This window comes from Musca domestica, unplaced genomic scaffold, assembly GCF_030504385.1.
Source record: "Musca domestica strain aabys unplaced genomic scaffold, Musca_domestica.polishedcontigs.V.1.1 7, whole genome shotgun sequence".
Taxonomy (NCBI): domain Eukaryota; kingdom Metazoa; phylum Arthropoda; class Insecta; order Diptera; family Muscidae; genus Musca; species Musca domestica.
In genome coordinates, this window is record NW_026712383.1 from 1319455 (window position 1) to 1344256 (window position 24802).

The 24802-nt window shown below is 32.7% G+C and overlaps 8 protein-coding genes across 8 annotated transcripts; 4 read left to right on the top strand and 4 right to left on the bottom strand.

The window, feature by feature from the left end:
• Positions 1–7201: 7201 nt before the first annotated feature.
• Positions 7202–7608, top strand: LOC131806100 (histone H4). Its single transcript, XM_059130014.1, has one exon. It carries the CDS (start codon positions 7236–7238, stop codon positions 7545–7547), a length of 312 nt encoding a protein of 103 aa, XP_058985997.1. The 5' UTR covers positions 7202–7235; the 3' UTR covers positions 7548–7608.
• A 1769-nt stretch (positions 7609–9377) lies between these two features.
• LOC131806099 (histone H2A) lies at positions 9378–9890 on the bottom strand. The gene has a single exon (XM_059130013.1). It carries the CDS (start codon positions 9854–9856, stop codon positions 9482–9484), a length of 375 nt encoding a protein of 124 aa, XP_058985996.1. The 5' UTR covers positions 9857–9890; the 3' UTR covers positions 9378–9481.
• A 1342-nt stretch (positions 9891–11232) lies between these two features.
• Positions 11233–12119, bottom strand: LOC131806098 (histone H1-like). The gene has a single exon (XM_059130012.1). The coding sequence runs from the start codon at positions 12064–12066 to the stop codon at positions 11383–11385; it is 684 nt and encodes a 227-aa protein (XP_058985995.1). The 5' UTR covers positions 12067–12119; the 3' UTR covers positions 11233–11382.
• Positions 12120–16724: 4605 nt separating this feature from the next.
• On the top strand, positions 16725–17131 carry LOC131806101 (histone H4). Its single transcript, XM_059130015.1, has one exon. It carries the CDS (start codon positions 16759–16761, stop codon positions 17068–17070), a length of 312 nt encoding a protein of 103 aa, XP_058985998.1. The 5' UTR covers positions 16725–16758; the 3' UTR covers positions 17071–17131.
• Positions 17132–19003: 1872 nt separating this feature from the next.
• On the bottom strand, positions 19004–19378 carry LOC131806195 (histone H2A). Its single transcript, XM_059130154.1, has one exon. It carries the CDS (start codon positions 19376–19378, stop codon positions 19004–19006), a length of 375 nt encoding a protein of 124 aa, XP_058986137.1.
• Positions 19379–19648: 270 nt separating this feature from the next.
• LOC131806196 (histone H2B) lies at positions 19649–20023 on the top strand. The gene has a single exon (XM_059130155.1). The coding sequence runs from the start codon at positions 19649–19651 to the stop codon at positions 20021–20023; it is 375 nt and encodes a 124-aa protein (XP_058986138.1).
• Positions 20024–20904: 881 nt separating this feature from the next.
• On the bottom strand, positions 20905–21588 carry LOC131806197 (histone H1-like). Its single transcript, XM_059130156.1, has one exon. It carries the CDS (start codon positions 21586–21588, stop codon positions 20905–20907), a length of 684 nt encoding a protein of 227 aa, XP_058986139.1.
• Positions 21589–24244: 2656 nt separating this feature from the next.
• On the top strand, positions 24245–24651 carry LOC131806134 (histone H4). The gene has a single exon (XM_059130061.1). It carries the CDS (start codon positions 24279–24281, stop codon positions 24588–24590), a length of 312 nt encoding a protein of 103 aa, XP_058986044.1. The 5' UTR covers positions 24245–24278; the 3' UTR covers positions 24591–24651.
• The last annotated feature ends 151 nt before the right edge of the window (positions 24652–24802 follow it).

Here is a 24802-nt window from a genome sequence, read left to right on the forward strand (position 1 = left end):
ACGTTTATAAAAATTATTTTTAACTTAGTCATTGAGACGTAAATTTAATAATAATCCAAAAATAGCTTGAGATTTTTCTTCGTCAGTTTTCAGGTTGTTTCTAATTTTAGCATATTCATCAATTTTTTTAAAAATTGTAAACATGTCTTTTCCGATGTATTTTATACAGTCATTATTAAAGATGTCAAAAGCATGGGCATCGCCATGTGTCATTTTTTGGGGTAGTTTTGTAGCCGTTATTTGGCTGCTTTTAGTTACGTTCGAGTAGGATAAATTTGGATTATGTGGTGGAGCCTTATTTTCTAAGATTAATTTTGCACCAATTTTACCTTTATCTTTCATTCTTTGGACTATTTTTTCCCTTGTTGGGCATTTTCTATAACTTGCTACATGACCGTATTGTTTGCAATTAATGCAATATACAGGTTGTCCTATTTGTTTCTTAATTTGGCCCGTAATGGGGTCTTTAACAATTGTTTCTTTATTGTTTTCCTCCTTGGGAGGAATCGAACAGTTATTTGGTTCGTGGGTTTTATCGCATTTAACGCATCTGTAAATCATGTTACAATTTTTTGAAATATGCCCTATTCGTTGGCACCTCTTACAAATGATGCTATTGTCACTTTTATAATTTTCTATGCTAACTCCGCATTGAAAAATGTATTTTTGCCTTTTAAAGGCTTTTATGTCACTGTCTCTCGACAGTTGTATTACAAAACTATTTAGACTTAGTTTTCTAACATTAATAATATTAACTTTCATTTCAGAAAGATTATAATATTCCTTGATGTCATTTTCATCATAATTTCCTGATAGTTTTTTAATAACCAACGTTATTGGTTTATCTTCCTTAAGGGAATATGTATAAAAACTATAACCCTGTTCTATTAGTAGGTTTTTAACTTTAGGGTGGTCCTCACTTTTAGTTAGTTTAATTGTGATCATATTTTTATTCACAATTTTAATAGTAAAAAGATTATGCCCTAATAATCTATTAATTTTATTAGTAATTTCTTTGACATTGACATTGTATATTTTAAAAACAGGAGGAGGGCTGACCTTACCTTGCTTTTGTGTAGTTGTGTTTGTTTGAGTTGTTGTTGGTATATCATTGTTGCAGCTACCCTCTTCAATAACCGCTGTGTTGTTGTTGCTGTTGTTGTTGTTGTTGTTGTTGTTGTTGTTGAAATCATCCACCGTCATTGTTTCTGGCATTTCTTCTTCATTGTTCACGATTCTTACTCGTATATTCCTTTTGGTTTTAGCCTTTGGTTTATTGGCAGACGCCGTACCGAAGCCCCTGCTTGCTTCGGCAGCCCAATCATTATTTTTATTTCATTATTCTCACTCACTTTAGATGAATTTTCTTTCATTATTTTTATTTCATTTTCAAGCTCAATGACACGAGCTTTAAATAGTTCACGGTCTTTAGCAAGTTCATTTATTATGCTTTTAAGTTTTGTAATTTCTATTTCAGTGTCACTTTCGCTACTGTGCTTTTCTTTTTTTCTTTTTCTAAGTTTTTTATCTTTTTCACAAGCTTTCAGTTTATCTTCAGTAGTTATACTACTGTGATCTGAGAAAAAATCACTGTTTTCCATTTTAGAAATGTCTTATTTTGTGGGTCTTCGGCTAATAGCCTTGCCCTAATTAAAATAAAGCTTAACTTTTTACACAATGAGTCTTATTGTTCACTGGTAGGAATTCAATAAGAATTCAATAATAATCTTTTCAAAATCACTTCACTTTTCCACTTTAATATTTTATTTTCACTTCTTGTCACTTGATGATACCACTTTGAATGTTCGACACTGAATCGTTGCCATCGCATATTGCATATTTATTTTCCCAAATAATTTAGTTACAAAATTGAACTTAAAATTCTAAGAATTATAATAATAGTTTTCCTAACAGTATTTAAACTTTTTCTAGGAATATAATATATAAGTATTAATTTGAGGTAGGTCAGCCCATTTGTGTTTTAAACTTTGACTTTGTCATAGGATTATTTGTAATTTTAACAAGAAAGGGAAGAAAACTTGTTAATCATTTATAATGAGTACTTATAACTAAAATAAAATACTTAAACATACAAAACAAAACAAAACAAACAAAACAAAACAAAACTGAATTCAGATACTTAAAATAAATAAAAAATAAAATAAATAAAACTTAAAAAAACTACTATTTACAATATATACAAAATTTTTACAAAATTTTTATAATTTAATATTAATATTGTTCAGTTCTATATACAAGGTTTTCAATATTGTATGTTCCATATCTTCTGTTGTAAAAGATTATTTTTTCATTGCTATCGAATAATAAATTGTGAGTTTCTAAGTAGGTTAGACACATAGGTGACAAATAGCCATCATTTTGTAAATATCTTATGAAACATTCTTCGCTTATTACTCCATTTAGAATGATTGAGTTATTGCAATTATTGCAACTATTTATGAATTTAAGTCCTATCTTGGTCATGAATTTATCAATTCTATCCAGCTTGCTGGTGTTATATAGATTATTTAATGATGGTGATCGGAATCTTCCATCATCAGTTCTTTCTGCCCTCATATTTAGGCAGTATGCCAACATTTTTCGTTCAAAAACCCTAATTTTTTCCATCTGACTAGAAGATATGCTGAACCAAATTGGGAATGCATAGGATATGATTGGTCTTAATAGCTGTTTATAGATACACATTTTTATGTCCCTGCTAAGCCCTCTTTTTGAACTTAGAACATAATGCAATTTTTGAAAAGCTACTTTTACTTTTTGAAGTATGTACTCAACGTGCTTATTAAATGAGTAGTTTTCTTCAAAGAACACTCCCAGATATTTGATTTCAGACACGTTTTCAATTATATTGTTATCTATTTTTATTTTAGGTGAAAATTTTCTACAATTTTTATAAAGCCTTGTTTTCTTTCCTTTAATTATAATAGACTTACACTTACTTATATTAAGTCTTAATTTCCATTTTTTAAAATAATCATTTAATATTACCAGATAATCATTAAGTTTTTGCTGTGCAATTTTCGCTCTTGGGTGAGTGGCCGCTATCAGAATATCGTCTGCAAAGGTCAGAACTAGCAATTCATTTTCAGGCTGGGGTAAATCTGCCAGGTATAAATTATATAAAACCGGACCAAGTACCGATCCTTGGGGAACGCCGGCTTTTATATTATATGTGGAGGAGTGGGATTTTTCAACATTTACAGTAAATGTTCTACCATTTAAATAATTACTAGTGAGCCTTACTAAAGACCTGTGGAAATTATAATTAGCTTCCATTTTACTTATAATGCCTTTTTGCCACACAGTGTCAAAAGCTTGTTCAAAATCGAGGCTTACTGCAATTGTGGCACTTCTCTTATTGAAACCGCTAGATATCTGATTTGAAAATGCTAGAAGAGCATGTGAAGTTGACAATCTCTTACGAAATCCAAATTGGAAATCTTTAAGCAAATTATTTTCATCAATGTGTAAATTAATCCTTTCCAAAATGAGAATTTCAAATAGTTTGCCCAAATTTGACAATAGAGATATTGACCTATAACTACAAGGGGAAGTTGGGTCTTTTCCCGGCTTTAAAATAGGTATTACCATTGCGTGTTTCCACTTATTTGGGAAATACCCTAAATTAAGACATTGATTAAATAATATGGCAAGTTCTTTCCATAATCTACTGTCGATTTTTTGAATTATAAAATTCGGAATTCCGTCAACCCCGCTGCTCTTTTTCTTTTTTAATCTGTTTATAGCGATCCCTATATCATCAATCTTAAAAAGTTTTAGATTCCCATTCTCAGCGCCGTTTCCATCAGCAGTAACCCCATTTCCAAATGTAACCATAGACTCATTCTCCATATGAGGAGGGAATGAGTCATTAAAGTTACTCTGAATCTTGGAGTACTGCTCTGCTATTAGATTTGCTTTTTCTTTACTATCATGAATTATTTCATTTTGTTCGTTTAGTAATTGGGAAATTTTGGTTCTTTGAGTCGAGCTGAATTTTTTAACTTTTTTATACATGTCGCCATTTTTTGTTATGCTGTTTAGTCTACTTTCATAATAATTTTCCTCAAATATTTTGATTTTTTCTTGGATTATTTTATCCAGTCTTTGTATAATAGATGTTAGAGTAATATATTCATTTCTATCCAGAATTCTATACCTTCTTCTCCTCAGATTTTTCTTTTGTTTTATCAATAACATAATATCCTGTGGAAGCTGTACCATCATTCCATATTTTGGTCTATATTTTACCATACTTTCGTTCATTGCTGTAACTAGAATATTTGTTAAGGTTTCAACTTCTGCATCAATTTCATCAATTGTTGCATTTCTATTGACTGGGAGACTGAGTCTGCTCTTTTGGTCATCTATAGTGTTGTTAAATAAATTTCTGTTAAATGATTTAAAATCAAAGAACTCTTCATCCGTTCTTTTTTCAATAGTAATTGTTTTTATATTGATCAAAATTGCTTTATGATCAGAATTATAATCCAAAGTTTCTACACATTTCATTGGATCAGGTGCCGAAATCGCCATATTTGTGGAGGTAATAAATATGTCAATATAAGAATGATAGTTAAATTGACTCCTTGTTGGGTTATTTGAAGGTCTGATTAATAAGTTAGGGGTTGTGTTTAGCCAATCGGCAAGAACCCTCCCACTAACATTTACTTCCCTACCTCCCCATAGTGGGTGTTTGGCATTTAAGTCTGCCCCGATTATAGCTTCTTTATTTCCAATAATATTCCCTATGTTAACGAGGTCACATTCTTCAATATTGCCTAAAGGTTTTCTATAGAGAGACATTATTATTAAGTTAGTAGGACGACCTTTAACTTCAATTATCGTTCCCTCCAATTCTCCTAAATTTGCCTGAATGCGTTCTGCCTTAATCCAGTTTTTAATTAAAATTGCAGTTCCTCCTCCTCTTCCGCGACCACTTTCCCTATCTTGACGAAAAATTGTGTAATTTTTTAATTGAAACGTGTGTCTGTTTGTGAGTTTATGCTCAGCTAACAGAAGAATATCTGGGTTATGTTCATTCAAAAAAAATATTCAAATAATGCCTTTTGTGTCTAGACACAATAGAATTTACGTTTATAAAAATTATTTTTAACTTAGTCATTGAGACGTAAATTTAATAATAATCCAAAAATAGCTTGAGATTTTTCTTCGTCAGTTTTCAGGTTGTTTCTAATTTTAGCATATTCATCAATTTTTTTAAAAATTGTAAACATGTCTTTTCCGATGTATTTTATACAGTCATTATTAAAGATGTCAAAAGCATGGGCATCGCCATGTGTCATTTTTTGGGGTAGTTTTGTAGCCGTTATTTGGCTGCTTTTAGTTACGTTCGAGTAGGATAAATTTGGATTATGTGGTGGAGCCTTATTTTCTAAGATTAATTTTGCACCAATTTTACCTTTATCTTTCATTCTTTGGACTATTTTTTCCCTTGTTGGGCATTTTCTATAACTTGCTACATGACCGTATTGTTTACAATTAATGCAATATACAGGTTGTCCTATTTGTTTCTTAATTTGGCCCGTAATGGGGTCTTTAACAATTGTTTCTTTATTGTTTTCCTCCTTGGGAGGAATCGAACAGTTATTTGGTTCGTGGGTTTTATCGCATTTAACGCATCTGTAAATCATGTTACAATTTTTTGAAATATGCCCTATTCGTTGGCACCTCTTACAAATGATGCTATTGTCACTTTTATAATTTTCTATGCTAACTCCGCATTGAAAAATGTATTTTTGCCTTTTAAAGGCTTTTATGTCACTGTCTCTCGACAGTTGTATTACAAAACTATTTAGACTTAGTTTTCTAACATTAATAATATTAACTTTCATTTCAGAAAGATTATAATATTCCTTGATGTCATTTTCATCATAATTTCCTGATAGTTTTTTAATAACCAACGTTATTGGTTTATCTTCCTTAAGGGAATATGTATAAAAACTATAACCCTGTTCTATTAGTAGGTTTTTAACTTTAGGGTGGTCCTCACTTTTAGTTAGTTTAATTGTGATCATATTTTTATTCACAATTTTAATAGTAAAAAGATTATGCCCTAATAATCTATTAATTTTATTAGTAATTTCTTTGACATTGACATTGTATATTTTAAAAACAGGAGGAGGGCTGACCTTACCTTGCTTTTGTGTAGTTGTGTTTGTTTGAGTTGTTGTTGGTATATCATTGTTGCAGCTACCCTCTTCAATAACCGCTGTGTTGTTGTTGCTGTTGTTGTTGTTGTTGTTGTTGTTGAAATCATCCACCGTCATTGTTTCTGGCATTTCTTCTTCATTGTTCACGATTCTTACTCGTATATTCCTTTTGGTTTTAGCCTTTGGTTTATTGGCAGACGCCGTACCGAAGCCCCTGCTTGCTTCGGCAGCCCAATCATTATTTTTTATTTCATTATTCTCACTCACTTTAGATGAATTTTCTTTCATTATTTTTATTTCATTTTCAAGCTCAATGACACGAGCTTTAAATAGTTCACGGTCTTTAGCAAGTTCATTTATTATGCTTTTAAGTTTTGTAATTTCTATTTCAGTGTCACTTTCGCTACTGTGCTTTTCTTTTTTTCTTTTTCTAAGTTTTTTATCTTTTTCACAAGCTTTCAGTTTATCTTCAGTAGTTATACTACTGTGATCTGAGAAAAAATCACTGTTTTCCATTTTAGAAATGTCTTATTTTGTGGGTCTTCGGCTAATAGCCTTGCCCTAATTAAAATAAAGCTTAACTTTTTACACAATGAGTCTTATTGTTCACTGGTAGGAATTCAATAAGAATTCAATAATAATCTTTTCAAAATCACTTCACTTTTCCACTTTAATATTTTATTTTCACTTCTTGTCACTTGATGATACCACTTTGAATGTTCGACACTGAATCGTCCCGTTGCCATCGCCACGAAAACGAGTATTTATAGAAAATTGTGCTGTTAGCATCAACTTTCGGGGTTGATATGTTAGTGAATTCTTACCTATCCGTATACCAAATGTACACGCACACACAAGAGAGAACATACAATACTAACGGCAAATGTACACACACACATATAACTGTACATACTTTACTTGTGCGTTAAATGGTTGGAGAGAGCCTCAAATTTTGTATAAATACGAGCGGAATCGCCGGAAAAAAACATTAGTGCTCAAACTGTTCGTGAAGTGATAAGTGAAATAAACTAAAGTGAAAAAATGACTGGTCGTGGTAAAGGTGGTAAAGGCTTGGGAAAAGGTGGCGCTAAACGTCACAGGAAAGTGCTCCGTGATAACATCCAAGGTATTACCAAGCCAGCTATTAGACGTTTGGCTCGTCGTGGCGGTGTAAAACGTATCTCTGGCCTGATTTACGAAGAAACTCGTGGTGTTCTGAAGGTGTTTTTGGAAAACGTTATTCGTGATGCTGTCACCTACACCGAACATGCTAAGCGTAAAACCGTCACCGCTATGGATGTCGTATATGCTTTGAAGAGACAAGGCCGTACCTTGTACGGTTTCGGCGGTTAAACAAATTCTTGACGCAATTTGGAGAAATCTTTTTTTACAACAAAACAATCGGTCCTTTTCAGGACCACAAAATATATCAAAAAAGAGATACTTTCTTGTTGAAAACTATTTTTTAAATTAAAATAAATAAAAAATAAACACTTACCTTAGGAAATATAAGAATTTTATGTCAAAATTTCTAATAATTTTCTTTTTCAGCTTTCTCGTATTTTTTTTCTCACAATTCGTGAAAAATGTCTAAAAATCAAATAAAGAAAAAATATAAATACTTACTCGTTTCAATTTTCTCCAGAATATTTTCACCGAAAACCTTCTTTTACCGATGTCTCGTATTTTATTCCCGATCACAAACATGCCGTCGGCAACTCACATCGCTAAACACATTTAGTTCTTCTTCTTCTTCCTTTTCGTATTATATGAGTATAACATAGCGTCGCTTTATGTATGTATTGGTGCTGTTTAGTCAATATTACTAAAGAACAACCATGCTGTGGTAGCAAAGTAATTTCATTTTGACTTTTTTTAAACATTGTTGCATATTTTCTCAAAATTTTATTTTAAATTGTTAAAAATATTTAATAAATAGATCGTTGATTCATATTATTTTCAAAAATTTCATTAAAAATTTCTAAATTATTCACTTATAATTTCCTTTAAAATTGTATCGAAAATTAAAATCATTATTTTTTTTTTTTAATTAAAATCACTGAATTTTATTTAAAAATTCTTCATTAAATTAATTTTATTTTATTTTATTTATGTTAAATTTTCTTATTTAATTTTCAATTAATTTAATTTTTCATTAGATTATTTTTTAAAAATCACTTTTCCTTTTATTTAAAATTATTTAATTTATTTCCTTTTCATTAATTTAAAAAATTTTGATTTCATTTAAAGTATCTTTTATTTTCATAAAATCTATTTATTATTCGAAATTTCTTTAATTTATTTTCAAATATTTTCATTAAAATTTGCTTAAATTTTCATTAATTTTGCCTTAATTTTCTAAAATTTTCTTATTTTAATTTAATTTAATTATTAATTTACGTTATTTTATTTTTCTTTGTAATTATTTTCGTTAATTTTCATTTTACTATGTTACTTTTATTCTATTTTTTTGGTTCCAAATTTTTCATAGCACCACAATGCGCTTTTATTTTCATGTATGCGTCGATTTATTTCCACCAAAACACTACTTTGCCGCCAAAATTCCCTTGCAAATCGTCTACTTTATGCCTTCCCCAAGAATGCGCCGGGGTACGATTTTTTCACATAAAATTACTACCCAGCCAGCCAGCCACCACCAACTGCCACATGCTTCTTCTTCTACCTCATAGTATACATACTCATTTGGTGACGCCACGATCTCTCCTCTCTCGCGCTCGCTCTATTCCTGAAATCATAAGAGACAACAACAACGACAACACAAATATGCAACTGACAACGAAAAACAGTTATTTAGGGTCCCTTTTTTTATTCATCTTTTTTTAAGGGAATTCATTAATGTTAATTTATTTACATTAAAGTATTATAGAATTTTTTGAATTAATTTTAGGTAACATTAAATGTGTGACCCCCCCTTATCGTATTATTTAGATAAACTTAGAAAAATAAGACTTTATGCTAAGTATTTTTAATCTATAGACTTAAGAAATATTGTTAGTTAATAAGTTATTAAATAACTATGTGTAGAGAGCAGATGAAAAAAATAAACTTGAACTTGAACTTGAAAAACAGTTATTCTGCCAACGGCTAATACAAAATTATTGAGAATTTTTATTTTTTTCATACAAATGTAGCTTGACGCAATTTTCTTTCTCTTTTCAAATATTTTTTGTCGTCCTGAAAAGGACGGATTGGTTGATTTTTCTATGGAATCATACGATGGTCTGTATTCTTCTTCTTTTTCATTCCATAATACCTTTCGAAATAATTTAGGCTTTCTTTTCGGTCTTCTTGGGCAAGAGAACAGCTTGGATGTTTGGCAATACACCACCTTGGGCAATGGTAACGCCAGACAGCAATTTGTTCAATTCTTCGTCGTTACGGATGGCCAATTGCAAGTGACGGGGAATGATACGAGTCTTCTTGTTGTCACGGGCAGCATTGCCAGCCAATTCCAAGACTTCAGCAGCCAAATATTCCATGACAGCGGCTAAATAGACGGGAGCACCGGCACCAACACGCTCAGCATAGTTGCCTTTGCGCAACAGACGATGGATACGACCGACGGGGAATTGAAGACCAGCACGATTGGAACGGGACTTTGCCTTTCCCTTAACTTTGCCACCTTTACCACGACCAGACATTTTCACTTTATTTTAGTTTTAAACACTTCACTTAAGCACTGAAAAACACAAATGATAAAAATTTTCGGATCGAAACGTGCTATTTATACTTTTCTCACACACACATTTCTTCAATAATGGGGTGGTTTGCCTTGTGTGTGCCTGCTAGCTGTGACTACCTGAAATTCTTGTCGACTACAATCTACAAATTCTGTATAGCTGCCCGTTTTGGTCATCATTTGTGAACAGTGTTAAAAGTGTTTGTGTGATTCAAAAAAATAATAAGTGAAAATGCCTCCTAAAACCAGTGGTAAAGCAGCAAAGAAGGCCGGCAAAGCCCAAAAGAACATTACCAAGGGCGATAAGTCGAAGAGACGTACCAAGCGTAAGGAGAGTTACGCTATCTACATTTACAAAGTGTTGAAGCAAGTCCATCCCGACACCGGTATCTCCTCCAAGGCCATGAGCATCATGAACAGTTTCGTCAACGATATCTTCGAACGTATTGCCGCCGAAGCCTCTCGTTTGGCCCACTACAACAAGCGCTCGACCATCACCAGTCGGGAAATCCAGACCGCCGTCCGTCTATTGTTGCCCGGTGAATTGGCTAAGCACGCCGTCAGTGAAGGTACCAAGGCTGTTACTAAATACACCAGCTCCAAGTAAATGTCTTGATATTTTTCATTTTCATGCGTCGAAATACTACCTTAAAAGGCCCTTTTCAGGGCCACAAAAAACATTTCAAAAGAGATCATATTTTTGTTGAAGCTACAATTTATCATTATTTAGTAATAAACGAATAAAATTCCATAAGAAATATATTTTTCTCTATACAATGATTTTTCCATGCATTTAGCTAACTCGCATATGTGCCTATGTGTAACCTTTGCTTGCTTGCTTGTGCGATATGCTATAACAGCCATCGTCGTCGTGTATGTGTGCGTGTGTTAGTGGTGATTTGCCTTGCCGTCGTTGATCAACATCGAATGGGCATCATGTATGTGTGAGCATTTTGTTACAGCACAACGGCAAAGCAACGAAATATAAGGCTGAGGCAGAAATTTTCAAAGGAAAAAATATATTGATGGAAAATGTAAATATTTTGCCAAAATGTCATTTCTGGGTGAAATTTGTGAAATTTGAGAGAATATGAAAATGACAAAATTTTCAAAATTAAGTAGAAATTATAAAATTGACCAAATTATGGGGATTTTCGAGAATTATGACCTGTGGGTAATTAGGAAAAAATTTAAATATTTTATTATCTTTTATGACCTGGGTTAAAAAATAATCCAGTGGCGTCCTCGATTATATTGGCTCAATAAAATTACCTAATAAGAACAGTAATTAGCGAAAGTAATTTTTTTTCCCAAAATCAAACACGTGTACAAATTTACTTATTTATTTAGGTAACAAAAATATATACGATAACTGTTGAAAATATTTTTCTCTTTTTTAATTTAATTTGTAGCCCTGAAAAGGGCTGTTAGATAGTATGTTTTCGAATATCGAAAATATTGTGGAAAAAGTAATCTTTCTGGGAAAAATTACTTCTTGGCGGCGGTTTTCTTAGCAGCTGGCTTCTTTGCTGCTGCGGCCTTTTTGGGCTTAGCAGCTGCAGTTTTTGCCTTGGGTGCCTTTGGTTTAGTGGCAGATGCTTTGGCGGCGGTCTTTGCTGGTTTAGCTTTAACTGTACCGGTTTTCTTGGCAGCCTTTGCCTTTGTTTTGTCGGCCTTCTTCTTTTCAGCGGTCTTCTTGGCGGCAGAGGGTTTTTTGGCAGCTGCCTTCTTCTCACCAGCGGCCTTTTTAGGGGCGGCAGCCTTCTTCTTTTTGTCACCAGCGGCTGGGGCCTTCTTCTTCTTTTCAGCAGTCTTAGCTTTGGGTTCCTTAGAGGCCGAAGCAGACAATTTGAATGAACCAGAAGCACCCTTACCTTTAGTTTGGATCAATTTTCCACTGGCAACGGCACCTTTCAAGTACTTCTTGATGAAGGGGGCCAATTTTTGGGCATCTACTTTGTAGGTGCTGGCCAAGTATTTCTTGATGGCGGGCAATGATGAACCTCCACGTTCCTTCAGGGTCTTGATGGCGGCATCAACCATTTGCTGGGTTGGAGGGTGGGTAGGGGCAGCTGATGGCTTCTTTGCTTTGGCAGCGGCTTTTTTTGGTGCCTTTTTCTCAACAGCGGCAACTGGGGAGGCGGTGGCTTCAACAACGGCGGCGTCAGACATGGTTATTCACTGTTTGGTTTATATTTCACTGTTAACACAAATACACTCACAAATTTATGTGTACTATTATTTTTGTTAGCGGCGAGCTAAAGTGTAGGTACATCGAAAAGATGAGATGTGCATAGTAGTCAATTGGTAAATTTTTCGAAAGATTGTGTGGAAGCGTGTTTAATTTTTTACAAAAGTTTTCGGAGAAATTAAATTTTCCTGAAGAAGCTTTGATAATTTTCACTAAAAATGTTTTATACCTTTAAAGTATAGATTTCAGGCTATGTTTTAAAGAAAGTTTGGTGTAATTATCACTTGCCGTTTGTGAATTATAAACGTTTAACTTGGCAGATTATAAAAATGTAATCACAAATTTCCAACTAAAATTTAAAAAAATCAAATTTTTTACGAAAATTTAATTGAAAATTCTTTTTGAAAATGTAGCCTGATATGTTTACTTTAGGATCAAAGAAAAATATTGATGCAATTTCATATTTTACTATGTGAAAAAATTGAAATTATTATGTGGTCTATGACAGCAGAAATCCTCTTGTTGGCATAATTTCAATGAAGAAAAGTTTTTCTTGAAATAAATTTGAAAGCTCAAATCTTAATAAGTTTTATAAAAATTTCTTAAAAAACATTTCAGAATTTGTATATTTACATCAAAATATAACATTATTCACAAAAAGTCATAATTTACGGGGAAAAGTTACAAAATCCCCAGAATACTTCATACTACCAATGTACAGGCATTCACTGACAAACGGTTATGTATTTTCATTTTGCAATATTTTTTGTGAATTTTAACATAATTTGTTCTATAATTTATAAAAAATAGTATTAAAAGCCATTTTCTACGTTATTTTGTCAATTTTTTGTTAATTTTATAAAAAAATATTCCCAAAAAGAAATTCCTCTTTACAGGCAAATATCAACTAGAACACTTAGAAATGTCATGAAATTAATTGCGTTTTACAAAAATGATTTTCGATCAACTTCAAAGGTAGATATTATTGGAATTCCTTTTTATAATACTTTTAATTATATTTTACATCAAAATTCTGAACAAATCAATTATTTTCTTCTTCAATTTTTGAAAATAATAAATTATTACCAATTTCTCTAAATACATCGGGCATAAATAATTTTGTAATTCCATATGGAGAAAATTCATATTTAAATGTCTTAAAATGCGTATAAAACAATTCAAAATTTTGCTGAAAATGAAAAAAACATATTTCATACATCATTCCTGAAAAAAATTAAATAGGAGGGCAACATTTTAGCTGGAAATTTTTAAAATTCACATGAAATAATTCGTAGAAATTGAAGGCAGAGAATTTTTCCCGTTAAATTGAATAGTCCACAACAGAAAAAAATGATCGAAGGGGAATAAAATGAGAGAAATAGACAAATGTCGCGCCAAAAATCATAAAGAGAGCAATTTTTTGTTTAACGGGAAAAGGAAAAAAACAAAATGGACAAAAAAAATCCCGTTAGCAAAATGTATGTGGTGGTTGTTTTTATGAGTCATTGCATTTTTTTTCGAAGAGGGAGTACAAAAATGATAATAATTTTGCAAATTAAAGGAAAATATCAAAATGGATAATTCAAAAAATTCAAATAAAATTCAAAAAATAAAATATTCGATCAAAATAAAATAAAAAAATTAAATAAAAAAATAAAGTGTCGAAAAATCATCAACGAAAAAAAAAAAACAACATCAAAAAATATATCTTTATTATAAAAAATGTTAATTGTTGAAAAATAATCATAGCCCTAAATTATTTTTATTTATTTCAAAAAAATACTAAAAATTGTAGATTGAGTAAAAATATCTCTTTTTTGTAAAATATTTGTGGTCCTGAAAAGGACCGATTGTTTTGTTGTAAAATTGTTGCTTTTAAAACGTCAAGAATTTAAGCACGTTCTCCACGAATACGTCTGGCCAATTGGATATCCTTAGGCATGATGGTGACACGCTTAGCATGGATGGCGCACAAGTTAGTATCTTCGAAAAGACCAACCAAGTAGGCTTCACTGGCTTCTTGCAAGGCCATAACAGCAGAGCTCTGGAAACGCAAGTCAGTTTTGAAATCTTGAGCGATTTCACGAACCAAACGTTGGAAGGGCAATTTGCGGATCAACAATTCAGTACTCTTCTGGTAACGACGGATTTCACGCAAAGCAACTGTACCAGGACGGAAACGATGAGGCTTCTTAACACCGCCGGTGGCTGGGGCACTCTTACGGGCAGCTTTGGTAGCTAGTTGTTTACGGGGAGCCTTTCCACCGGTCGATTTACGGGCAGTTTGCTTAGTACGAGCCATTTTTCACTTGAATTTTTTTCACTTCACTAGAGATATGCACACAAACACGGTAGACACTGTAATAACGTTGCCATCGCCACGAAAACGAGTATTTATAGAAAATTGTGCTGTTAGCATCAACTTTCGGGGTTGATATGTTAGTGAATTCTCATTTCATTTTCATTTCATTTCATTTTTATTTCCCATATTCAATTTTGTACAGAGTTTAGTAATTTTTTACAGACTATTATCTTAAAACTACTCTAACACATATAATGTTTATCTAGAGATTTAATTGTTACTATATTAAATAAGGCAAGGCTAGCCAACTTTTAGTTAATTTATGATGAAGTATTTATTGTGCATTTCCTCGGAAAAAAGGGATGAAAAAACGAGGTTCTTTTGTTTTCTTATACTACTTATATCTGATGGGCAGTGCCCCTAAAACTAAAAAACAATAACAATAAAATAAAATAAATAAAACAAATAAAATTATATAGTAATTCATATGGTATTTAATATATTGGTATTTCTTTTATTGTGTAGTAATATATACTGTATTATCAAAATTGTATGTTTTATATCTTCTATGGTAGAACATTAGTTTATTTTCATTATCAAATAATTGATTACTTTGGTGTAGTGTGAGTAGGCACATAGGTGTTAAGTAAAGTCCATTTCTTTTTATATTTAAGAGTTCCTCTTCATTTATTACTAGTTCTGATATATTGGAGTTTGGATGGCTGGTACATTTTTCAAGATAATTTATAGCAATATTGGTCATATATTTATCTATTCTTGTTATGTTGCTGTCTTCATATAATTTACGACAATTTGGTTGTGTTAAGCGACCTTCCTCATTTAAGAACGTTTTCAGACCAAGGCAGTGTTTAATCATTTTCCTCTCCAATATTCGTATTCTTTCCATTTGCGCTGAGGAAATGGAGAACCATACTGGAAAGGCGTATGATATAGCTGGTCTTACTAACTGTTTATAAATGAGGAGTTTGACTTTTAGGCTGAGTCCGCCTCTTTTTCCTATTGTTCTACGTAGGCTACCATATATATATTTTCCTTTTTGAAGAACGTGGTCTACATGACGTGTGTATTGCATGTCGGATTGCAATACAATGCCTAGGTATTTAATAATATTGGTGTTATTTATTATTGTGTTTTCAATTTTAATTGAGGGTATGAATTTGCGTGCATTTCGACAGACAGATCCTGGTCTACCCTTAAAAATGATTGACCTACATTTGTCTAAGTTTAATTTTAATTTCCATTTATTAAAGAATTCTGTCAATTCACGCAGGTAGTTATTTAATTTAGTTTGTGCCGTTTTTGCCCGATAATGTGTGTATGCGATCATTATATCATCTGCGAAAATTGACAGAAATTCTCCATTTGAAGGTTCAGGTATATCTGCTATAAATAGATTATAAAGAACAGGTCCCAATACGGAGCCTTGTGGGACCCCGGCCTTTATTGCATGAATATTTGAGTAGTGGTCATCAAGTGCCACAAAACACGACCTATTATTAAGGTAATTTTTAATCATTCTTGTTGATTCTTTATTAAATGCATATTTCATATGCATTTTGTACACTATTCCTTCTTGCCAAACAGTGTCAAACGCCTTGCTGAAATCAAGGCTAACTGCTATGGTGGCTTTTCTTTTGTTTAGTCCATTGGAAATTTTACTAGTTAACGTCATTAGTGCTTGAGTGGTAGAAGTTTGTTTTTTAAACCCGTATTGGAAATCTTTGAGTATGTTTTTATCATCTATGTGTATATTAATTCTTTCAAGTATAAAGATTTCAAATAGTTTCCCAAATGAACTTAATAAAGAAATGGGACGATAGCTGGCTATATCTGTAGGGTCTTTCCCAGGTTTAAGTATTGGGATTATTTTAGAGATTTTCCATTTTTGTGGGAAATATCCAATATTTATACAGTGGTTAAATATCAAAGCTAGATAATGCCATGTAGTAAATTTTGTTCTTTTTAGTACATAGTTGGGGATTTTATCATCCCCGAAACTTTTTTTGTTATTTAATCTCCTAAGAACTGATCCAATATCGTTGGGTTTGATAAGCCTGAGCCTATTTGTATTAGACTGACTTGTGCTTCCATCAGCCAAAAAGTCATCTGAGAATTGTGTTAGTGAATTCTTACCTATCCGTATACCAAATGTACACGCACACACAAGAGAGAACATACAATACTAACGGCAAATGTACACACACACATATAACTGTACATACTTTACTTGTGCGTTAAATGGTTGGAGAGAGCCTCAAATTTTGTATAAATACGAGCGGAATCGCCGGAAAAAAACATTAGTGCTCAAACTGTTCGTGAAGTGATAAGTGAAATAAACTAAAGTGAAAAAATGACTGGTCGTGGTAAAGGTGGTAAAGGCTTGGGAAAAGGTGGCGCTAAACGTCACAGGAAAGTGCTCCGTGATAACATCCAAGGTATTACCAAGCCAGCTATTAGACGTTTGGCTCGTCGTGGCGGTGTAAAACGTATCTCTGGCCTGATTTACGAAGAAACTCGTGGTGTTCTGAAGGTGTTTTTGGAAAACGTTATTCGTGATGCTGTCACCTACACCGAACATGCTAAGCGTAAAACCGTCACCGCTATGGATGTCGTATATGCTTTGAAGAGACAAGGCCGTACCTTGTACGGTTTCGGCGGTTAAACAAATTCTTGACGCAATTTGGAGAAATCTTTTTTTACAACAAAACAATCGGTCCTTTTCAGGACCACAAAATATATCAAAAAAGAGATACTTTCTTGTTGAAAACTATTTTTTAAATTAAAATAAATAAAAAATAAACACTTACCTTAGGAAATATAAGAATTTTATGTCAAAATTTCTAATAATTTTCTTTTTCAGCTTTCTCGTATTTTTTTTCTCACAATTCGTGAAAAATGTCTAAAAATCAAATAAAGAAAAAATATAAATACTTACTCGTTTCAATTTTCTCCAGAATATTTTCACCGAAAACCTTCTTTTACCGATGTCTCGTATTTTATTCCCGATCACAAACATGCCGTCGGCAACTCACATCGCTAAACACATTTAGTTCTTCTTCTTCTTCCTTTTCGTATTATATGAGTATAACATAGCGTCGCTTTATGTATGTATTGGTGCTGTTTAGTCAATATTACTAAAGAACAACCATGCTGTGGTAGCAAAGTAATTTCATTTTGACTTTTTTTAAACATTGTTGCATATTTTCTCAAAATTTTATTTTAAATTGTTAAAAATATTTAATAAATAGATCGTTGATTCATATTATTTTCAAAAATTTCATTAAAAATTTCTAAATTATTCACTTATAATTTCCTTTAAAATTGTATCGAAAATTAAAATCATTATTTTTTTTTTTAATTAAAATCACTGAATTTTATTTAAAAATTCTTCATTAAATTAATTTTATTTTATTTTATTTATGTTAAATTTTCTTATTTAATTTTCAATTAATTTAATTTTTCATTAGATTATTTTTTAAAAATCACTTTTCCTTTTATTTAAAATTATTTAATTTATTTCCTTTTCATTAATTTAAAAAATTTTGATTTCATTTAAAGTATCTTTTATTTTCATAAAATCTATTTATTATTCGAAATTTCTTTAATTTATTTTCAAATATTTTCATTAAAATTTGCTTAAATTTTCATTAATTTTGCCTTAATTTTCTAAAATTTTCTTATTTTAATTTAATTTAATTATTAATTTACGTTATTTTATTTTTCTTTGTAATTATTTTCGTTAATTTTCATTTTACTATGTTACTTTTATTCTATTTTTTTGGTTCCAAATTTTTCATAGCACCACAATGCGCTTTTATTTTCATGTATGCGTCGATTTATTTCCACCAAAACACTACTTTGCCGCCAAAATTCCCTTGCAAATCGTCTACTTTATGCCTTCCCCAAGAATGCGCCGGGGTACGATTTTTTCACATAAAATTACTACCCAGCCAGCCAGCCACCACCAACTGCCACATGCTTCTTCTTCTACCTCATAGTATACATACTCATTTGGTGACGCCACGATCTCTCCTCTCTCGCGCTCGCTCTATTCCTGAAATCATAAGAGACAACAACAACGACAACACAAATATGCAACTGACAACGAAAAACAGTTATTTAGGGTCCCTTTTTTTATTCATCTTTTTTTAAGGGAATTCATTAATGTTAATTTATTTACATTAAAGTATTATAGAATTTTTTGAATTAATTTTAGGTAACATTAAATGTGTGACCCCCCCTTATCGTATTATTTAGATAAACTTAGAAAAATAAGACTTTATGCTAAGTATTTTTAATCTATAGACTTAAGAAATATTGTTAGTTAATAAGTTATTAAATAACTATGTGTAGAGAGCAGATGAAAAAAATAAACTTGAACTTGAACTTGAAAAACAGTTATTCTGCCAACGGCTAATACAAAATTATTGAGAATTTTTATTTTTTTCATACAAATGTAGCTTGACGCAATTTTCTTTCTCTTTTCAAATATTTTTTGTCGTCCTGAAAAGGACGGATTGGTTGATTTTTCTATGGAATCATACGATGGTCTGTATTCTTCTTCTTTTTCATTCCATAATACCTTTCGAAATAATTTAGGCTTTCTTTTCGGTCTTCTTGGGCAAGAGAACAGCTTGGATGTTTGGCAATACACCACCTTGGGCAATGGTAACGCCAGACAGCAATTTGTTCAATTCTTCGTCGTTACGGATGGCCAATTGCAAGTGACGGGGAATGATACGAGTCTTCTTGTTGTCACGGGCAGCATTGCCAGCCAATTCCAAGACTTCAGCAGCCAAATATTCCATGACAGCGGCTAAATAGACGGGAGCACCGGCACCAACACGCTCAGCATAGTTGCCTTTGCGCAACAGACGATGGATACGACCGACGGGGAATTGAAGACCAGCACGATTGGAACGGGACTTTGCCTTTCCCTTAACTTTGCCACCTTTACCACGACCAGACATTTTCACTTTATTTTAGTTTTAAACACTTCACTTAAGCACTGAAAAACACAAATGATAAAAATTTTCGGATCGAAACGTGCTATTTATACTTTTCTCACACACACATTTCTTCAATAATGGGGTGGTTTGCCTTGTGTGTGCCTGCTAGCTGTGACTACCTGAAATTCTTGTCGACTACAATCTACAAATTCTGTATAGCTGCCCGTTTTGGTTATCATTTGTGAACAGTGTTAAAAGTGTTTGTGTGATTCAAAAAAATAATAAGTGAAAATGCCTCCTAAAACCAGTGGTAAAGCAGCAAAGAAGGCCGGCAAAGCCCAAAAGAACATTACCAAGGGCGATAAGTCGAAGAGACGTACCAAGCGTAAGGAGAGTTACGCTATCTACATTTACAAAGTGTTGAAGCAAGTCCATCCCGACACCGGTATCTCCTCCAAGGCCATGAGCATCATGAACAGTTTCGTCAACGATATCTTCGAACGTATTGCCGCCGAAGCCTCTCGTTTGGCCCACTACAACAAGCGCTCGACCATCACCAGTCGGGAAATCCAGACCGCCGTCCGTCTATTGTTGCCCGGTGAATTGGCTAAGCACGCCGTCAGTGAAGGTACCAAGGCTGTTACTAAATACACCAGCTCCAAGTAAATGTCTTGATATTTTTCATTTTCATGCGTCGAAATACTACCTTAAAAGGCCCTTTTCAGGGCCACAAAAAACATTTCAAAAGAGATCATATTTTTGTTGAAGCTACAATTTATCATTATTTAGTAATAAACGAATAAAATTCCATAAGAAATATATTTTTCTCTATACAATGATTTTTCCATGCATTTAGCTAACTCGCATATGTGCCTATGTGTAACCTTTGCTTGCTTGCTTGTGCGATATGCTATAACAGCCATCGTCGTCGTGTATGTGTGCGTGTGTTAGTGGTGATTTGCCTTGCCGTCGTTGATCAACATCGAATGGGCATCATGTATGTGTGAGCATTTTGTTACAGCACAACGGCAAAGCAACGAAATATAAGGCTGAGGCAGAAATTTTCAAAGGAAAAAATATATTGATGGAAAATGTAAATATTTTGCCAAAATGTCATTTCTGGGTGAAATTTGTGAAATTTGAGAGAATATGAAAATGACAAAATTTTCAAAATTAAGTAGAAATTATAAAATTGACCAAATTATGGGGATTTTCGAGAATTATGACCTGTGGGTAATTAGGAAAAAATTTAAATATTTTATTATCTTTTATGACCTGGGTTAAAAAATAATCCAGTGGCGTCCTCGATTATATTGGCTCAATAAAATTACCTAATAAGAACAGTAATTAGCGAAAGTAATTTTTTTTCCCAAAATCAAACACGTGTACAAATTTACTTATTTATTTAGGTAACAAAAATATATACGATAACTGTTGAAAATATTTTTCTCTTTTTTAATTTAATTTGTAGCCCTGAAAAGGGCTGTTAGATAGTATGTTTTCGAATATCGAAAATATTGTGGAAAAAGTAATCTTTCTGGGAAAAATTACTTCTTGGCGGCGGTTTTCTTAGCAGCTGGCTTCTTTGCTGCTGCGGCCTTTTTGGGCTTAGCAGCTGCAGTTTTTGCCTTGGGTGCCTTTGGTTTAGTGGCAGATGCTTTGGCGGCGGTCTTTGCTGGTTTAGCTTTAACTGTACCGGTTTTCTTGGCAGCCTTTGCCTTTGTTTTGTCGGCCTTCTTCTTTTCAGCGGTCTTCTTGGCGGCAGAGGGTTTTTTGGCAGCTGCCTTCTTCTCACCAGCGGCCTTTTTAGGGGCGGCAGCCTTCTTCTTTTTGTCACCAGCGGCTGGGGCCTTCTTCTTCTTTTCAGCAGTCTTAGCTTTGGGTTCCTTAGAGGCCGAAGCAGACAATTTGAATGAACCAGAAGCACCCTTACCTTTAGTTTGGATCAATTTTCCACTGGCAACGGCACCTTTCAAGTACTTCTTGATGAAGGGGGCCAATTTTTGGGCATCTACTTTGTAGGTGCTGGCCAAGTATTTCTTGATGGCGGGCAATGATGAACCTCCACGTTCCTTCAGGGTCTTGATGGCGGCATCAACCATTTGCTGGGTTGGAGGGTGGGTAGGGGCAGCTGATGGCTTCTTTGCTTTGGCAGCGGCTTTTTTTGGTGCCTTTTTCTCAACAGCGGCAACTGGGGAGGCGGTGGCTTCAACAACGGCGGCGTCAGACATGGTTATTCACTGTTTGGTTTATATTTCACTGTTAACACAAATACACTCACAAATTTATGTGTACTATTATTTTTGTTAGCGGCGAGCTAAAGTGTAGGTACATCGAAAAGATGAGATGTGCATAGTAGTCAATTGGTAAATTTTTCGAAAGATTGTGTGGAAGCGTGTTTAATTTTTTACAAAAGTTTTCGGAGAAATTAAATTTTCCTGAAGAAGCTTTGATAATTTTCACTAAAAATGTTTTATACCTTTAAAGTATAGATTTCAGGCTATGTTTTAAAGAAAGTTTGGTGTAATTATCACTTGCCGTTTGTGAATTATAAACGTTTAACTTGGCAGATTATAAAAATGTAATCACAAATTTCCAACTAAAATTTAAAAAAATCAAATTTTTTACGAAAATTTAATTGAAAATTCTTTTTGAAAATGTAGCCTGATATGTTTACTTTAGGATCAAAGAAAAATATTGATGCAATTTCATATTTTACTATGTGAAAAAATTGAAATTATTATGTGGTCTATGACAGCAGAAATCCTCTTGTTGGCATAATTTCAATGAAGAAAAGTTTTTCTTGAAATAAATTTGAAAGCTCAAATCTTAATAAGTTTTATAAAAATTTCTTAAAAAACATTTCAGAATTTGTATATTTACATCAAAATATAACATTATTCACAAAAAGTCATAATTTACGGGGAAAAGTTACAAAATCCCCAGAATACTTCATACTACCAATGTACAGGCATTCACTGACAAACGGTTATGTATTTTCATTTTGCAATATTTTTTGTGAATTTTAACATAATTTGTTCTATAATTTATAAAAAATAGTATTAAAAGCCATTTTCTACGTTATTTTGTCAATTTTTTGTTAATTTTATAAAAAAATATTCCCAAAAAGAAATTCCTCTTTACAGGCAAATATCAACTAGAACACTTAGAAATGTCATGAAATTAATTGCGTTTTACAAAAATGATTTTCGATCAACTTCAAAGGTAGATATTATTGGAATTCCTTTTTATAATACTTTTAATTATATTTTACATCAAAATTCTGAACAAATCAATTATTTTCTTCTTCAATTTTTGAAAATAATAAATTATTACCAATTTCTCTAAATACATCGGGCATAAATAATTTTGTAATTCCATATGGAGAAAATTCATATTTAAATGTCTTAAAATGCGTATAAAACAATTCAAAATTTTGCTGAAAATGAAAAAAACATATTTCATACATCATTCCTGAAAAAAATTAAATAGGAGGGCAACATTTTAGCTGGAAATTTTTAAAATTCACATGAAATAATTCGTAGAAATTGAAGGCAGAGAATTTTTCCCGTTAAATTGAATAGTCCACAACAGAAAAAAATGATCGAAGGGGAATAAAATGAGAGAAATAGACAAATGTCGCGCCAAAAATCATAAAGAGAGCAATTTTTTGTTTAACGGGAAAAGGAAAAAAACAAAATGGACAAAAAAAATCCCGTTAGCAAAATGTATGTGGTGGTTGTTTTTATGAGTCATTGCATTTTTTTTCGAAGAGGGAGTACAAAAATGATAATAATTTTGCAAATTAAAGGAAAATATCAAAATGGATAATTCAAAAAATTCAAATAAAATTCAAAAAATAAAATATTCGATCAAAATAAAATAAAAAAATTAAATAAAAAAATAAAGTGTCGAAAAATCATCAACGAAAAAAAAAAAACAACATCAAAAAATATATCTTTATTATAAAAAATGTTAATTGTTGAAAAATAATCATAGCCCTAAATTATTTTTATTTATTTCAAAAAAATACTAAAAATTGTAGATTGAGTAAAAATATCTCTTTTTTGTAAAATATTTGTGGTCCTGAAAAGGACCGATTGTTTTGTTGTAAAATTGTTGCTTTTAAAACGTCAAGAATTTAAGCACGTTCTCCACGAATACGTCTGGCCAATTGGATATCCTTAGGCATGATGGTGACACGCTTAGCATGGATGGCGCACAAGTTAGTATCTTCGAAAAGACCAACCAAGTAGGCTTCACTGGCTTCTTGCAAGGCCATAACAGCAGAGCTCTGGAAACGCAAGTCAGTTTTGAAATCTTGAGCGATTTCACGAACCAAACGTTGGAAGGGCAATTTGCGGATCAACAATTCAGTACTCTTCTGGTAACGACGGATTTCACGCAAAGCAACTGTACCAGGACGGAAACGATGAGGCTTCTTAACACCGCCGGTGGCTGGGGCACTCTTACGGGCAGCTTTGGTAGCTAGTTGTTTACGGGGAGCCTTTCCACCGGTCGATTTACGGGCAGTTTGCTTAGTACGAGCCATTTTTCACTTGAATTTTTTTCACTTCACTAGAGATATGCACACAAACACGGTAGACACTGTAATAACGTTGCCATCGCCACGAAAACGAGTATTTATAGAAAATTGTGCTGTTAGCATCAACTTTCGGGGTTGATATGTTAGTGAATTCTTACCTATCCGTATACCAAATGTACACGCACACACAAGAGAGAACATACAATACTAACGGCAAATGTACACACACACATATAACTGTACATACTTTACTTGTGCGTTAAATGGTTGGAGAGAGCCTCAAATTTTGTATAAATACGAGCGGAATCGCCGGAAAAAAACATTAGTGCTCAAACTGTTCGTGAAGTGATAAGTGAAATAAACTAAAGTGAAAAAATGACTGGTCGTGGTAAAGGTGGTAAAGGCTTGGGAAAAGGTGGCGCTAAACGTCACAGGAAAGTGCTCCGTGATAACATCCAAGGTATTACCAAGCCAGCTATTAGACGTTTGGCTCGTCGTGGCGGTGTAAAACGTATCTCTGGCCTGATTTACGAAGAAACTCGTGGTGTTCTGAAGGTGTTTTTGGAAAACGTTATTCGTGATGCTGTCACCTACACCGAACATGCTAAGCGTAAAACCGTCACCGCTATGGATGTCGTATATGCTTTGAAGAGACAAGGCCGTACCTTGTACGGTTTCGGCGGTTAAACAAATTCTTGACGCAATTTGGAGAAATCTTTTTTTACAACAAAACAATCGGTCCTTTTCAGGACCACAAAATATATCAAAAAAGAGATACTTTCTTGTTGAAAACTATTTTTTAAATTAAAATAAATAAAAAATAAACACTTACCTTAGGAAATATAAGAATTTTATGTCAAAATTTCTAATAATTTTCTTTTTCAGCTTTCTCGTATTTT

What these genes read in the sequence shown, in the direction of transcription:
- LOC131806100 (XM_059130014.1), top strand. Translation starts at nt 7,236, where the DNA reads ATGACTGGTCGTGGTAAAGGTGGTAAAGGCTTGGGAAAAGGTGGCGCT.
- LOC131806099 (XM_059130013.1), bottom strand. Translation starts at nt 9,856, where the DNA reads ATGTCTGGTCGTGGTAAAGGTGGCAAAGTTAAGGGAAAGGCAAAGTCC.
- LOC131806098 (XM_059130012.1), bottom strand. Translation starts at nt 12,066, where the DNA reads ATGTCTGACGCCGCCGTTGTTGAAGCCACCGCCTCCCCAGTTGCCGCT.
- LOC131806101 (XM_059130015.1), top strand. Translation starts at nt 16,759, where the DNA reads ATGACTGGTCGTGGTAAAGGTGGTAAAGGCTTGGGAAAAGGTGGCGCT.
- LOC131806195 (XM_059130154.1), bottom strand. Translation starts at nt 19,378, where the DNA reads ATGTCTGGTCGTGGTAAAGGTGGCAAAGTTAAGGGAAAGGCAAAGTCC.
- LOC131806196 (XM_059130155.1), top strand. Translation starts at nt 19,649, where the DNA reads ATGCCTCCTAAAACCAGTGGTAAAGCAGCAAAGAAGGCCGGCAAAGCC.
- LOC131806197 (XM_059130156.1), bottom strand. Translation starts at nt 21,588, where the DNA reads ATGTCTGACGCCGCCGTTGTTGAAGCCACCGCCTCCCCAGTTGCCGCT.
- LOC131806134 (XM_059130061.1), top strand. Translation starts at nt 24,279, where the DNA reads ATGACTGGTCGTGGTAAAGGTGGTAAAGGCTTGGGAAAAGGTGGCGCT.